The 17,304-nt window shown below is 41.4% G+C and overlaps 1 protein-coding gene across 2 annotated transcripts in view; it reads left to right on the forward strand.

Annotated features, from left to right (window-relative positions):
• The window catches only part of LOC122553334 (BRF1 general transcription factor IIIB subunit b), a 476,022-nt gene that overhangs the window by 117,376 nt on the left and 341,342 nt on the right, over positions 1–17,304 (forward strand). Inside the window, exon 3 of one of the 2 annotated variants that reach the window (XM_043696898.2) lies at positions 50–223. In XM_043696898.2, the coding sequence (XP_043552833.1) occupies positions 50–223 (174 nt within the window). Of the gene's footprint in view, positions 1–49; positions 224–17,304 lie in introns of those variants that run through there. The other variant, XM_087989567.1, reaches the window with a different exon arrangement.

Genomic DNA, 17,304 nt, shown 5'->3' on the forward strand with positions numbered 1-17,304 from the left:
GTAGTATTTTGTTTGTAAGTTCTGTTTTGTGTTTGCTTTTACCCCTCAGGTCGTCGTCAGATTCACCATCTGGGTAACCAGCTCCAATTAAACCAGCACTGCCTTGATACTGCCTTTAACTTCTTCAAAATGGCAGTTAGCAAGCACCTCACCAGAGGTCGGAAAATGAGCCACGTGGTCGCTGCCTGTCTATATCTGGTCTGTCGAACAGAGGGGACTCCTCGTATCCTTTTGACTCCACAGAAATTACACAAAATCTAAAAGCTTAATTAATGGAGATTTAAAGTATGTTAGACTTCAGTTTTTTTTAAAGAAATGTAGATTAACTGTTACTTTATTCTGAAGGTTATCTGTGTAGTGAATGTCTCCAGTTACTGTATGCCAGCTCAGCTCTTTGTGACTGAAATGCCTGGTTAATGAAGAGTAAAGCTTTCAGCACGTGTAAGTGCGTCTTCATACTGTTGCCTTTGGTGGATGTGCATGCTGGTCAGTTTCCATACCCAAGAGTGGTGTGTGAAACCCTGTCAGGGCATTGGGATGTGTTGAATCTGGGAAAGTTTCAATTGCAAAACTTTGAAGATAATGGCCTTTTGCATGAGTGTAGTACTGAAAATAGAGATGGGGCAAAGCAGAGCTGGGTATTTTTCTCACTGGGCCAGAATCACATTTCAATATCCCTTTGCAAACCCTATTGCAGGCTCTTTCAGTCCTCAGTTTAGTTTCCCTCCTGTGTTTGTATCATCAGGAATCTGTGCATGTTTAAGAAAATAGAACCTTCCCTCAAATGCAGCACAGAATTCCAGCTTCTGAGCCATTGAGTCAGGTTTGCCCTTGCGAATGAAGAATGATGCAGTCAGCCCTTGGAAGTCCTTGATATAGGTCAGTCTGATGAAACAATATATTTCTTATAAAATAGATCTTGATATCTTGCCCAACTGCAGGAGCCAAATTGTGTTATGCACATAGTGAGTTGGAATAGGTGGTTTATAAAGATTAACTTGACCTCAGGGTGATCTTGCATTGTGCGTCATTTGCTCCACATGAAGGCTCATAGGTGGATGTAGTTGCTTCCCATTTCACTTCACAGAACTGAAACACACAAATGAAGGGTCAAGGTTTTACGAAGTTACTATTCTCACAGCGTTATCTAACCCCTCTACAAATTTGACAAACAAGCTTTTGACATTGAATACTTTTATATTCCTAGTTAAAAATCACACAACACCAGGTTATAGTCCAACAGGTTTATTTGGAAGCACACTAGCTTTCGGAGCGATGCTCCTTCATCAGGTGATAGTGGAGGGCTCAATCCTAACAGAATTTATAGCAAAGATTTACAGTGTGATGTAACTGAAATTATACATCACACTGTAAATTTTTGCTATAAACTCTGTTAGGATTGAGCCCTCCACTATCACCTGATGAAGGAGCATCGCTCCGAAAGCTAGTGCGCTTCCAAATAAACCTGTTGGACTATAACCTGGTGTTGTGTGATTTTTAACTTTGTACACCCCAGTCCAACACCGGCATCTCCAAATCATTTGTATTCCCATGCACCTACGTTGCTTTTGTAGTGAATTCACTGATGCAGGTCACCACTCTACAAGTCTTACTAGTCACTGCTTAGTTCCCTTAGTGCAGATACCAACATGATGTGATCATGATGTATTGCATTGATTTATGAAGCTGTTAAACAACTGAAGAATCATTGCTGCTATTCTGGTAGGCAGCAACTGGAACAACAAAATGTCATTCTATGTAAATATACCGCATGTACAACAGAAGTTGTGTTTAGTTTACCACTTCTGAGGATTTAGCCAGAGTAAACTAGAAGCAAATAATCACAGTGCTTACTAACTGAATTAGAATGTAATTAATTATGTCACTAATGCAACATTTTGCTGTTGTTTGATAGTGGGACTAACTGAATTAATGTTTAGGGCCTACCCTCCATAACTAGTGTTTATCATATCTGATGCCATAGTTGATGTGGAGTGAACTTTTCCACCCCTTGAAATCCCTGACTCCTTAGATATGAGGTTTCAAGTGACTAAATATTGCCACCAGTAGCATCGACTGCTAAAGTGTCTTAATCACTCGTGGCTGTACTGGTGACTGCTTGAAAAGGTTTGTCATTTTGTTCTGTCTGGTTTGTTTAAAGGTGTCTGTAAGGAAGAAATAGTTTTAATTGTTATTCAACTGCAGCTCATCGTGTATGTTATGGTTTAAGCTATTGACAAGATCCAGTCCAAATACAAGCCTTTTTGATTTACTTGTCATGGTTAAAAATTTTGGATGTAGATCCTGTTGGGGTTGCAGGCAGAAATTTGCAAGTTCAGTCAGTAGTCATCCTATTGCTAATGCCCTCGGCACAAGGGGTCAAATCCCATATTGACAGATGGTGACATTTGAGTTCAATAAATTCTGGAACTTAATAAAGCTAGTCTAATGCATTAATTTAACCATCTGGTTCACTCAGGATTTGCTTAGGGAAGGAAATCTTCTGTCCTTACCTGATCTGGCCTACACGAGACTCCAGATCCACAGCAGTGTGTTTGACTTGAAACTGCCCTTAGACTTGGCACTCAATTCCTGTGAAACAATACCATATAGTACAGATGAGACACTTTGGTCCATCAAGACTGTACTGCCTAAAGTATGCAACAATCTACATTAGTCCCAGTTTCCCGCACAAGTCTCGAAACTTGAATGTTGTGACACTTCAAGTTCTCATTCAAATACTTTTTCAACGTTGTGAGGTTTCCTGCCTAAAGTTACCTCCCAGACAGTGCATTCCAGACCCTCACATCCTCTGGATGAAAAAGATTTTACTGAAATCCCCTCTAAATCTCCTGTCTTTCACTTGAAAATCATTGACCCTTCAACTAAGAGGAACAGCTGCTTTCTATCACCCTGTCCATGTCCTTCATAATTTTGTACCCCTTTTATCAGGTGTCCCTTCAGCCTTCTTTGCTCCAAAGAAAACAACCTGAGCTTATCCTGCTTTTTGTTTTCAACATCCTAGTGAATCTCCTCTGCACCTCCTCCAGTGCATTGCATCCTTCCTCTTGTGGGGTGACCAGAACTGTTGTAGCCAACCAAAGACTTGTACAGCTCCAACATAATCTCTGTGCCCATATGATCTCTGCCTCGACTGATATAGGGAGTGTCCCGTATAGTTTCATTACTACCCTAGTAATTTGTCTTGCCATCTTTCGGGATCTGTGGACAAGAACCCCAGATCCCTCTGTTAATGAACTTCTTATCGTTCTGTAATTCATTGAATTCTCCCTTGTTTTTTTCCCTTATTGAATGGCAGAGCAGGCTTGAAGGGCCAGATTGCCTACTCCTGCTCCTAGTTCGAATGTTCTTCTTCCAAAGTGCATTACCTCATACTTGCCAGGATGAAACTCCATATACCACTGATCTTGCCCATCTGACCAATTCATTTATATCTTCCTGTAATCTAACACCTTTCTACTCAGTATCAACCAGCCGGCCAATCTTTGTGTCATCCACAAACTTAGTTAACACCCCCCATCATTTATGGATATCACAAGCGATAAGGGACCCAGCGCTGGTAGTTCTGGTATGCCACTGCACACCGAACTGCAGTCACACAAACAGTCTCTATCTCCTGTCACTTAGCCAATTTTGGATCCAACTTGCCAAGTTACCCTGGATCCCATGAGCTTTTACCTTCTTTATTGCTTTCCCATGTGGGTCCTTATCAAAGGCCTTGCTGAAATCTATAAACTTCATTAACTGCCCTACCCTCATCTAAATGTTTAGGCAGAGCCTCAAAAACTTCCATTAGATTTGTGAGGCATGACCTTCCTCTGACAAAGCGGACTATCCCTGATCAAACCTATCTAAATGGAGGTTAATTTTCTCCTGCACTACTTCCCAACCACTGATCTTAGATTCACAGGTCTATAGTTCCCTGGTCTATGTGTGCCATCCTTCTTGTAAAGTGGAAGTGTACTAACTACCCTGCAGTCCTCTGACACCTTCCCTGTGTCTGGAAAGAATTTGAAAATTTAGCCAGGACCTCGTCTCATATGCAGCCGGAGATGTGATTCATCTGGACCTGTTTTCATCTGCCAAAACCTTCAATACATCCTCGTTTTTTGTATCAGTCTGCTTCAGATCTTCACTGTCCATCTTGTGGAATTCCTTACTTGATCCTCCTCTTGAGTGAAGACAGATGTGAAGTGCTCATTTAACACTCTACTAATGTCCTCTGGTTTCTCTCACACGTTGCTTCTTGGTTCTAAATGGTCTCTACTCCTTTTCCTTGGTTATTTTCTTTCCCTTAATATTATTCTAGAATATTCTGGGATTCTCCCTAACCTTGTCTACCAGTGTTTTGTCATGCACCATCTTTAGTCAGCTAATTGCTTTTTTGAATTCACACCCCTTGCACTTCCTGTGGTCTCTGGGATCTCTGTTGTTTTGCTCCCTGTGTACCTGTTGGATGTCTCGATTTTTCTTTTTATCCAGTCCAGAGTATTCTTGACCATCCAGAATTCTCTGCTTGTTGCTCCTCCATTTCACCCTAAAGGCGGGCATGTTTTGCCTGTAATCTCCCGAGTGCCTTTTTGAATGTCTGCCATTGTTTTGCTGCACTTAACCTTAAGTAGCTGTTCCCATTCTATTATGGCCAAATTCTGCCTTATTTTACTAAAATCTGCCTTCCTACAATCCAAAAACCCTTTTTGTGGACCATCGTTTTCCTTTTCCCTCACAAACTTGAAACTATGGTGTCGGAGTTGTTACCACGAAAATACTCTCCTGCTCTCGCCTCAATACCTGTCCGGCTTCATTCCCCAAAATTAGGTACAGTACTGCACTGTCCCTGTTGGGCCATCAGCATGTTGACATAAAAAGCTCTCCTATATACATTTCAAGACATGTACCTGTCTAAAGCCTTTATATGTCTTATCCTAATTAATATTGAGGTCATTGAAATCCTCTAATATAATGACCATATTATTATGTTTACACACCTCCGTTAATCTTCTACACATCTACTCCTTGATTTGCCTGCTGCCTGTTTGCGGCCCCAATAATACTCCTAACAGTGTGACTGCCCCTTCTTTATTCCTAAATTCTACCCTTTTGATGATCATTCCAAGATATTATCCCTCGATTTGGGATGAGAAGCAAATCTTGCCAGCATCATGTCCCATGGAAGATTAGCGATGGTAGTGTTGAGAAGGACATGCAAAGCATTAGTAATGAAAAGTGGGGTCATAAAATGCCTTCATTCAACAACCCACTCCAGTTTTATTAAATATAAATCTCTCAGCCGGAGGGATTTGAGCCCCTCTGGTCAGCATTTCTTGTGTAAACTTGAACCCATCCGCACCTGATTCAGTGTGATGATAACTGAGCTAAGCTGGCACATGCATCCTCTTGGGTGAGTTTCAATCAAACCTATACCAGAGGGATGAACAAAATTATTAAATCTCAAGTTATTATTAACACATTTATACTTAGTAATCTCAGTTAAACTTTACAGAATACTGGAGCATCTTGGTCAGTTAATGACGTAGCATGCAAAATCTTTTACATCTTTCCTGCCAATGATTTTTAGAATGTTTACAGATTTAATACGTTCCTTTTAGGAGAACTGATGTACTGCCAAAGTACTCGGAACCATCGATAATAGATGATCACAGAGACTACCTCATTCACCTTGTCTTGCTTTGTTTTTCTTGGAAATTGATGTGGACATCTTGTTTCAGGTTAGCCATGTGTGTTTGGCAGGAACAATACCCACGTTTACTGAAATTGTTTTACACAAACTACTGCAGTTCATACTTGCCCTGTCATAATTCCAAATCGAACGATTGACAAGTGTAATGGATTCTGCACCATGGCTCATCTCTATCATTCACCAATTTTTCTGCTCTCTGGTATCCTTGGACAATGCTTTTAACTTTAAAGTCAGGTAATTGAAGCCCCCATTGTCTTTGAGCAGTATTTGAATCAAGCATTTTCCAAGTATCTTGCAAACTGTTGACATTGTGAAGTTCAGAAGTGAAAGAACACAAGATAAACTGGTGCCATTACTTCTAATGAAAGAGCAAACATACTGTGGACTGACTTGGAGGCAATTGGAAAAACCTATGGGATGGAAACTCTGTGAATTTTGACATAATTGAGAACAGTAGTCCGATAGAAGCTGCTAAAGTTGTTCATATTCATCATAACTTGCCCACACCATATGTCCAATGACACAATTCGTGTGAAGTGCAGGGGAGTTCTCTCTAGTGTCCAGGATAATATTTATTTTGCAGTAAGCGTCACTGATAAAACTACACAAGACACTTGTCAGACCACAGCTGGAATACTGTGAACAGTTTTGGGCCCTAATCTAAGGAAAAATATTCTGGCACCGGAGACAGAGAAGGTTCACATGGCTGATCCCGGGTATGGAGGGACCGTCTTATGAAAAGAGGTTGAGTAGATTGGGCTTTGTACTTGTTGGAGTTTAGCAGAATGAGAGGTGATCTTATTGAAACATACACGATTATTAGGGAGCGTGACAGGGAATTGTACATTGCAGAAGAGGCCCTTCAGCCCATCGGGTCTATACTGACAAAAATATACTAATGTCTTCATTAATCCCACTGTTCCGCAGTAGCCCATAGCCTTGAATGTTATGATATTTTCAGTGTTCAACCATGTACTTTTTACAGATTGTGAGATTTCTCACATCAACTACCCTCCAAGGCAGAACATTCCTGACCCATCCACCAACCTCACCATGAAAAAGCTTTACTACAAATCCTCTCTAAACCTCCTACCTTTCACTTTAAAATTATGTCCCCTTGTTACTGACCCTTAAAATAAGGAGAACAACTGCTTTCTATTCTGTGCCTCTTTCAATCTCGAAGGTTCTTTCTTCTTGTGGGAGTCAGAGATGAGGAGGAATTTCTTCTGAGGATAGTGATTCTGTGGAGCTCTTTATCACAGAGGGCTGTTGAGGCTGGGTCATTACAATATTCAAGGCTGAGGTAGATATTTTAATAAGTAAGCGAATTGAGGGTTAATTGTAAAAGGCAAGAAAGTGGAGTTGAGGGTTATCAGATCAGCCGTAACCTCAGTAAGTAGGTAGAGCAGACTCAGGCTGAAAGACCGCCTTTTGCTCCTACATTTTAGATCTTGTGCATCTTTTCAGTTGTTATTTCATTGACAGATTTGCTGTGTCCAAATTTCTTGACCATGTTTTCCTGCATTGCAATATTGACTGTAATCATGAACGTTGATATGTAAATGCAATTTTTCTCTTTATAAAATAGAAACACAAGCTATAAAACCCAAAACTGTCAGTTGATTTTTGTCTGTTTGTCTGGTTCCAGAGCTGAGAAAGTTCCATTAGATAGATTGAAGACAAAAGACAGCTTGGAGAAGTTGAGTTTGTTTTCCTTGGAGGGAAGTCCAAGAGGATATTAATAGAGAGGGAGATACTATTCTTTCTCACCAAAGGATGGAGAATGTGAAGGCAGATTATAAAATAATTTGCAAACTACTCCAATCTGATGTAGGATAAAAAAAATTGTTGACATGGCGTATAGCCTGGAATGCAGTGCTTGGAAATATGGTGGAGGCAATTTCAGTCAGAGGAGGTAAGTAGGCCATTTGACCCATTGATTCAATTCTGCCTCTCAAAGGGATCGTGACCGATGTGATAATCCTCAATTCCACTTTCCTGCCTTTTATCAACTATCTTTAGTGTGCTCACTGATTTAAAATATCCGTCTCTCTCAGCCTTGAACATAATTGATGATCCAGCCTCAGCATCCTTCTGCAGTAACAAAATATTCAACTGATTCACTACCCTCAGGAAAAAAATAGACCACCTCCTCCCTTTGTCTCATATAGACACCCCTTGCTCTGAGGTGATGCCATATGATTCATTATTCCCTGTACAGGTATTTTTGTTTCTGCTCTGCAGACCTCTAAGGTACATGCGTCCGGCAGTGGAAGCTGCTGTGTTGGCACGTGCACAGAGCCTCCCAGCTTAGTAGAAATGTTGCTTTGGTCTTAGGCTGTCCCATGAAGTAAGCCTTCTACCCTGTCAAGGCTCCTTAGAATCTTGTATGTTTCAATAATGTCATTTCTCGTACTTGTAAACTCCAATGACAACAGGCTCAGCTTCTCCTTATAAGGCGGTCCATTTATACCCAATGTCGACCCAGTGAACCTTCTTTCTCCTGCCTCCACTGTCAGTATATCTTTCCTTGGATGAGGGGACCAAAACTATCCACAGTATTCTAGCTGTGGTCTGACTAGTGCTTGCTACAGTATTTTTATACCTCACTTCCTTCGAAATTCCATTTACCTTTCCTATTTGCTGCTGAACCTGGGTGCTAGACTTTTGTGATTCTTGCATGCCTTATGACCCCAACACCATTGGTTCTTATCTTAATAAGTAGTCGAGAGTGTGGGTCTTATGAAAAATCCACTGTATTACATCCAATCTTTCCCCCTTACCCTACTTATTACCTCCTTAAGGAATTCTAATAAATTTGTCAGGCAACATTTTTCCCTTAATGAAGCTATGTTGAAACATTCAAGAAGGCATTAGAAGATTATTTGAATAGAAGCAACATTCATCCCTATATAGGCAAAAGCAGGAGAATAATTGATTGATTTTATTACTATTTTAAAGAACTGATCTAGACACAATGGGCTGAATGGTGACCTTCTGTACCATAACGATTCTCTGATAATTAAATAAACAGTGAAGTATGCTCTACACCTGAAATTCAGCCTACCATTTGTCTGCCTTTTCCACTGACTTATGTTCTGCTGAAGCCTCTTACAGTATCCAGTGTTTGCCAAATAGACAATTATGTTGCAGCAATCATTTTAAGATTGTGTCTGAGTCCAAAAAATCTATAGGTTTTTGCCCACACATCTCTCATTTTGAGTGACTGAGGCCAGTTGCAGCAGTTCTCCATTTGCCGAGATTAGCTAGCTAAAGTGCAGAATGGGGATTAAACAAGGGTCCTTGGTGGACTGTGTGGTTCTGCATTCCACTAATTGGCCACTTAAACGATTGGCGAGCTCTTTTGTTGTTGCTTTCACCGTTTCTCTTTCAATGCTGAGTTTTAAGCAAAACAAAAGGTCTATTTTCATGTAAGTCTGTGATTTAAATCTGTCTTCCCAGTTGAACATGTTATGTAATGCTGAAGTGATGGTGGCGGAGGGTGACTTCATAGCTGTTTTGTGTGGTACCACACTGTGCATTGAGCTGTCCATATTGGTCATTCTTTCAGTGATGCTTCTGACAAAGGACTTTTTTTGGGTTACAGTGGGATGATGTCACTATGTCACGGTGACTAAACTGATTAAGTGATTTATCAGCTCAGTAGTTGTGGGAACTACATAATTTGGTTGAGGGAGGGAGGGAAGCCAGGAGCAGGGTGTTGCTGTATAATGTAGTGAGCAGCTTGCACATATTTAATGACAGTGAAATCCTAACAACTGCAGAACAAATTTTATCATGGGATTGGGGGTGGGGTGGGGAATATTCTGCAACATCTGCAGACATTGTAAATGTTTTCATGTCCACTTTATCAATGTTTCACAGCTCTGATTGTTTAGTTGGGTGTGGGTGGGGGAGGTGGGGAATGGATGATTGGCCACACAGTAGGGAAGACAGATTCTGATCTTGCAGGACCAGGAATAACACCAGCAGACTTGCCAGGAACACTGTGTACAATAGTCCTTTATTTAGACCTCTTATTAAACTTTCACAGAACTAAACAGAAGCAGGAATCACAATGCCCTGTATGGGTCCATCTGCAGCATGTCAGATTCAGTCAATAAAAGATTTATATCTGGCAGAGCCCATTTGTGCTTCTGACAGAAGGCTGAAGGGGAAGGATGTACAAGAGTTTCTGTGCAGTTTGAGAGGAAAAGGGCAGGCTACGAAGATGTTGAACCACTGTGAACATCAAACTTCCTCAGCCCTGGAGCAACAATGATGTTGATTAGAAATTGTTTATATTCTGCTTTCAGGGAAGGTGCTTGGGGGTAGGAAAGGAGGAGGCAGAAAGAAGATTGAATATATATGAGTTACCGATTGCTGTAAAAACCCATTTGAACACGTACCCTTAACACCCAGATTTGCTATACCCCTTAGCCTGAGGGACCTTCTGTACTGAGTAATTGATCCCAATTTTCACAGATCTGTTCCTGTTTTTCAGTGAATGTGTGGGACTGCAGATTATCTTAGGGGGAATCGTTGTTCCGAGAGTTTGTGCAGAGGTGTAATCTACATTTGGATGCTTAACAATTTTCTTTGTTCTCCTCCCTCCATAATTCGCCTGCCCCTCCCTTGAACAAAATGGTACTTTTTTTTGTGTAACGTGATGAATGCAAAAATGATGAATGCTGGAAACCCAAACGGGAAATGCTGGAAATACACAGGTCATTACTGAGACCAAAGGAGGAAATGAGCTGGCATCCTTCCAGTTCTGACCCAGTTGTTGTCTTCCACTTATGTTACCAAATGCAGAACTGAAATGAATTCAGGAATTACTTGCTGAACTGCCAATATTGTACCAAATACAAATTTTATTCAGTGTCCATCAATTTGGTTCAACTGATCAGGTAAAGAGCCCAGCTTTAGTCCTTAGTCTGTACTAAGTTATTTGCAAGGTTTGTGAAGGTTTGTAGCTCAGGTTGAGGTTTAGGGTGTAGGTTTGCTCGCTGAGCTGTAGGTTTGATATCCAGACGTTTCATTACCTGGCTAGGTAACATCATCAGTGGCAACCTCCAAGTGAAGTGAAGCTGTTGTCTCCTGTTTTCTATTTATATCGTTCTCCTGGATGGGATTCATGGGGTTTGTGGTGATGTCATTTCCTGTTTGTTTTCTGAGGGGTTGATAGATGGTATCTAGATCTATGTGTTTGTTTATGGTGTTGTGGTTGGAGTGCCAGACCTCTAGGAATTCTTTGGCATGTCTTTGCTTAGCCTGTCCCAGGATAGATGTGTTGTCCCAGTCGAAATGGTGGTTTTTTTCATCCATGTGTAGGGCTACGAGGGAGAGAGGGTCGTGTCTTTTTGTGGCTAGCTGGTGTTCGTGTAGCCTGGTGGCTAACTTTCTTCCTGTTTGTCCTACATAGTGTTTGTGGCAGTCCTTGCATAGAATTTTGTAGACGACGTTGGTTTTGTCCATGGGTTGTACTGGGTCTTTTAAGTTTGTTAGTTTTTGTTTGAGTGTGTTGGTGGGTTTGTGTGCTACTAGGATTCCGAGGGGTCTTAGTAGTCTGGCTGTCATTTCTGAAACTTCTTTGATGTATGGTAAGGTGGTTAGGGTTTCTGGCTGTGTTTGGTCTGCTTGTCATGGTTTATTCTTGAGGAATCTGCGTACTGTATTTTTTTGAGTATCCGTTCTTCTTGAATACGTTGTATAGGTGGTTCTCCTCTGTTTTCCGAAGTTTGTCTGTGCTGCAGTGTGTAGTGGCTCGTTGGAATAGTGTTCTGATACAGCTTTGTTTGTGTGTATTGGGATGGTTGCTGGTGTAGTTAAGTATTTGGTCAGCGTTTGTCGGTTTTCTGTATACGCAGGTTTGTAGCTCTCCGTTGTCCTTTTTTTCGACTGTGACGTCCAGGAATGCGAGTTTGTTGTCGGTTTCTTCCTCCTTGGTGAACTTTATGCCTGTGAGGGTGTTGTTGATGATGTTAAATGTCTCTTCTATCTTGTTTGGTTGTGTGATGGCAAAAGTGTCATCTATGTAGCGGACCCAGATTTTTGGTTTGGCACTCCAACCACGACACCATAAACAAACACATAGATCTAGATGCCATCTATCAACCCCTCAGAAAACAAACAGGAAATGACATCACCACAAACCCCAGGAACCCCATCCAGGAGAAAGATATAAATAGAAAGCAGGAGACAACAGCTTCGCTTCACTTGGAGGTCACCACTGATGATGTTACCTAGCCAGGTAATGAAACGTCTGGATATCAAACTAAGTTATCTTGGTTGGGGCATGACGTGGGATAGAACGAGGGGTTGGTTGTGGGCATATAGAATATGTGGGTGTCTTATAATGATTGAAGGACTTCTCACTGGAAGTGTATGTTGGCTATAGTTTCTGATGTATATGCTTCCTGTTGTTCAATAAGCATGTCAACAGCTTGTAAACTGTCATCCTATACTACTAAATTTTAGATTTAGGTTTCATTGTCATGTGTACTCAGGTATGGGGTACAAGAGTACAGTGAAAAGTGTACAATCTTGCCACACACGGTGCCATCTTAGGTACAAAGTCTTAGTTACAGAAATAGAAAAATAAAGAAATGAGTTAGAAAGTTCACCACTTCAGTTTTCTTACTATAAAAGTAGGAAAATAAAGAGATAAAGTTTAAAAAGGCAAACGTTTCAGTCCTTTTTTAAGCAGATGCCCCAAGCTGGGCTTTCCCCAAGTGGGCTCACAGTCCCCTGCATTGGGCACACTTTCACCCACACTGGCCCAAGTTCTGCCGGTGCTCACCAGCTGCCTGTGCTGCTGCTGATCTCCAGGCTTTGCTCCTGATTGCAAGGCTTCGGCCCCGACTGCAGCTGCCTTCGCCATCGCCGCTTCATTGCTGACTACTGTTATCCGGGCTCACACTGGGCCCCAGCTGCTGCCACACCCCATTGCCATGTTAGCCCCCTTGCTGCAGAGTTCCACTTTGGTACCATTCCGGATATTAATGAAGCCGTGATGCTGCTGACTGCAACCAGCTGCCTCATGGCCAACGTCAAAGACCCCAGCCACTGCCATCATCACCATTGCTTCATAACCTAGCTCGAAAGACTAAAGAACTAAAAGGAAGAAAGGAGAAAAAGCGAGGAATAAAGAAGAAAAAAGCTGTCAGAGTGAATTTGTGACTCTTACTAAAGTCACCTATTTTCACCTTTAACATTGCCAAAACCCTCGTCCATGCTTTTGCCAGCTCCAGATGTGAGTTTTTCTAGTAGGAACTTGTTCAGGCTCATCCTCCACACTGTAAGCTTCAGCTGATTTGAGCTGTATTAGTACCAACCCTGTCTTTTCTAAATAATATTCTCTTTGTTCTCCGATTCTTCCTATTTATAATTCAGAGCTTCCTGTTTAATTCCTTTGACCACCAAGGTTTTTCTGGGAGAGGGGAGAAAGAGGGGCACAGAGAGAGATTGGAAGCAGTGAATGATGGGTAACATATTTTTGGACACTCATGAAATCAATGGAATAAGGCAGGAGTATTGAGTTGAGATAGCTGATAGCTATGTTGTTATTGAGTCACTTCACAAGCTAGAAAGTCCAAATTGCTGATCCTGTTTATGGACCTGTACAGTCTGATTCAATCTTACTGACCGATGGAAGTTGGCAGCACTAAGATCTTCATTTGACAGTCAAGGTTTGAAAGCAGTAATTGCTGAACGGAATCAGCATCCTTCCAATTCTGTGGTATGGATGGATTATTACACACTGTGATTAGAGATTCACTTTATACCAAACTTAAGTGATTCAAAGCTGGCTTTGGCATATGTTTCACAGGGTACTGGTTGTACACATGACCTTCCGTATAAAACAAATTAGCCTGTGAAAAAATGAGAGATCATTTTCTTCTCTCGTATGTTTTCTTCTTCCCACCCCTCCCCCAAAACCCACCAAAGGTACTTGCTGCCTTATTTGGGTGCAGTCTCACAGTTGGGTGGTTCTGGGGTTTGATTGGTCTGCTGATGAACTTGGTTAAGGAGTATTGAAGAAAAATAGCTCCAAGAGCTGCCAGAGCTGGCTTCTGTGTCTAGCAAATAATGGATGGTCACTATCTTCCTCAAATCTTTTACATAAAACTGTGTTATAGCCAAACCGGGTTGGCTTTCTGTGTGGCTAGTCTTGTCTGCTTTCTTTCCCCCAAGGATTATAAGACCATATGAAATAGGAAGAAAAGTAGGTTGTTTGGCCCCTTGAGCCTGCACTGCTATTCAGTAGGATCATGGCTACTCTAAGACCACCACCACCACCACCAACTCAAGGGCAGCTAGGGAATGGCTATAAATGGTCAGTAGTGCCCATGTGCCACAAAGTGAATGAAAAACAGATGGTGATTACCTGGTATTCCTAAGGTATGAATGTTAGTTGCCACTTGGTAGTGGAGTGGTGATCCAAAACCGAGGCCAGTGGGTTGGTGACATGATTCAATACTGTCATGGCATATGGTGAAATTTGAATTTGATTGAAAAAGAACCTTGGAAGCATTTCATTGTTGTAAAACCCATTTACAAACTGGTTTACTAAGGCCTCTCTATCCCTCATTGCTAATTCCCCAGACTCATTTTCTGTTGAACCTATGCTTTCTTTGTTAACTTTTTTTTAAATAGCTGAAGAAACATCTATCTGATTTTATATTTTTGGCGAGCTTTGTCTCATATTCTAATTTTTCCCTGTACTCTTTTTGGAGCTCTTTGCTGTTATTTATGTTCTGTCTGCTCTTCTGACCTGCCACTTATCTTTGCAAAATTACATCTTTGAGTTTGATAATATTTTTGACATTTTTACTTAACCGTGGATGGTGGGTCTGTCCCTTAGTTTCTTTTTATTTGTTGGAATGTATCTACTCTGTTTATTTTGGAATATCCCCTTAAATATTATTACAATTCAGTTGACCTAGCCCTTAACCTAAATTGCCAGTTTGCTTGCACTAGCCCTGCTTTCGTACCCTCATAATTTCCCTAGTTTAAATTCAAAATATTTGTCTTTGACTCAAACTTCTCTCTCATAAACTGTACTTAAAGTTTAATCATGTTATGCTCACTGCTACCCACTACAGTATTACTGACTGATATAAGATCAATAATTAATCCTATCTTATTGGTCAAATCCAGCCTGCTCGCTGGTGCCATAACATGCTGGTCTAAGACATTGTCTCAAAAACATTCAATGAATTCCTTCTTTAGACTACTACTTCCTCATTTGGTTTGTCCAGCCTATATGTTCCAGCCCATGATAATTGCTGTATCCTTCTGATAAACTTTCCATTATTTATTTCTTGATAACCTGTCCTATAGGCCTGTACGCAACTCCCCTATGTCACCATTTGCCTTTATCATTCTTCATCTTGACCCAGACTGCTCTGAATTAAGGTCATCCTCCTCAATTCTGTTGATATCATCTTTAATTGACAGAGCCACTCCTCCAGCCTTTCTTAGCTTCCTGTCCATCTTAAATGACACACGCCCTCCAATATTCAGATCCCAATCTGAGTCATAAATTCATACAGCACAGAAGAGGCCCTACAGCTCATTAAGTTTCCAGCACTTGGCCTAAAGCCTTGGATATTTTGACATTTTAAATGCTCCTCCACGTAGTTGGTAAAAGTTGCGAGATTTCCAGGCTCTCCTACCCTCCCAGGCAGTGCAGTTTCCAGATTCCCAACACCCTCCGGGTGAAAAGTTTCCCTTGAAATGTTAACTCTGTTTCTCTCTCTTCAAAGGTGCTGCTAGACCTGCTGAATTTTTCCACCACTTTGATTTTTGTTTCAGGTCTCCAGCTTCTCCAGGTTTTTTTGTATTATTTTGATGAATCCATCTCCCTTGTAGCAGCAATACTGTTCCATCATTTGAAACAAAAATAGGCAATGCTAGGACACTCTGCAAATCAGGCAGCATCCGTGCAGAGAAAGGGTTAGCATTCCATGTCAATGACCTTTCAGAACTGAAAATTTGAATTTATTTAGTTTATACAGAAATTGAGTTATGCATTAATTTCACTTGAATAATATTAAATTAAGATCTGCAGAAAATGTTACTGTTTTCTTTTTACTCAGCTCAAATCTTTGTAATATGAGCCTATGATTAAAAAAAACACTCTGCCAGTTCATTATAGACACATAATAAAGAAGGTTAGACTACATAGCTCGGATTAAAGGTTGGCAAACACCAGGTTTTTATGGATTAAGGCAAACTGATAGAAAATGTAAGCCAAGGCACTGAAAAGTTGGTCAGACCTTCAAAAGGAGTTTTGAGTTCTGTTCTGTCATGTCTTATATTTTGGTAATATTTTGAATTAGTTTTTGAATGTCTACGGTTTCACTGCAGCTCTTAATGCTATTCCAGTTGAGATGTGTAGAATTTGCAGTTTCTGATTCTCAGGGTTTATTGTGGCAATCAAAAGGAAGTAGATCTGCAGTTCCATTTAGAACTGGTCAAATAAACAGAAGCATACTGATGAATATTGACAGCGTCCCACTCTTTTGTGTATCCCCCTTAGTACTGCCAGTGACAACTGGACATTGAGGTGCCTTGGCCTTAACCTCATAATCAATGGTGGTGCTAGCACAAAGGGCTGAATGGCCTACTCATGCACCTATTGTCTAGACTGCCTTCCCTAACCATGCCTGTCTTTTAACCTCTGCTTTGTTCCATTAAATGTATTTCTTTTGACCAAGCTTCACTCAACTGCCCTGGTATGACCTTGTATGTCGGAAAATGGCTGATATTGCACCTGTGAAGAATGCTGAGATGTGACAAATTAAAATGTGCTGCGTTTGTCTCAGGGTTTTTTCCACTGCTCTGCAGATGGCGTCTGTTATTAGGAGACAAATAGCCCCATACATGCTATTGGCCATGGAAAGCTGCTCCAAGGTGTTAATTCTTCATGTAGTGCTTCAAGTAGTATTGCTGATGGTCTGTTTATCTGAGGAGAGGAATAAAATCTGTCTCTTACTGTTGATGATTATTTGAGCAAGAGTCACTGGATAGAGTCAGAGAGATTCTGGATTAGTGGTGCTGGAAGAGCACAGCAGTTCAGGCAGCATCCGAGGAGCAGTAAAATTGACGTTTCGGGCAAAAGCCCTTCATCAGGAATAAAGGCAGAGAGCCTGAAGCGTGGAGAGATAAGCTAGAGGGGGGTGGGGGTGGGGAGAAAGTAGCATAGAGTACAATAGGTGAGTGGGGGAGGGGATGAAGGTGATAGGTCAGAGAGGAGGGTGGAGTGGGTAGGTGGAAAAGGAGATAGGCAGGTAGGACAAGTCCGGACAAGTCATGGGGACAGTGCTGAAGTGGAGGTTAGAAACTAGGATGAGGTGGGGGAAGGGGAAATGAGGAAACTGTTGAAGTCCACATTGATGCCCTGGGGTTGAAGTGTTCCGAGGCGGAAGATGAGGCGTTCTTCCTCCAGGCGTCTGGTGGTGAGGGAGCGGCAGTGGAGGAGGCCCAGGACCTCCATGTCCTCAGCAGGGTGGGAGGGGGAGTTGAAATGTTGGGCCACAGGGCGGTGTGGTTGATTGGTGCGGAGATGTTCCCTA

The sequence above is a fragment of the Chiloscyllium plagiosum genome, unplaced genomic scaffold, assembly GCF_037043375.1.
Source record: "Chiloscyllium plagiosum isolate Xiang-an unplaced genomic scaffold, Cpla_swu_hap1 HiC_scaffold_8, whole genome shotgun sequence".
In the NCBI taxonomy this organism is placed as follows: Eukaryota; Metazoa; Chordata; class Chondrichthyes; order Orectolobiformes; family Hemiscylliidae; genus Chiloscyllium; species Chiloscyllium plagiosum.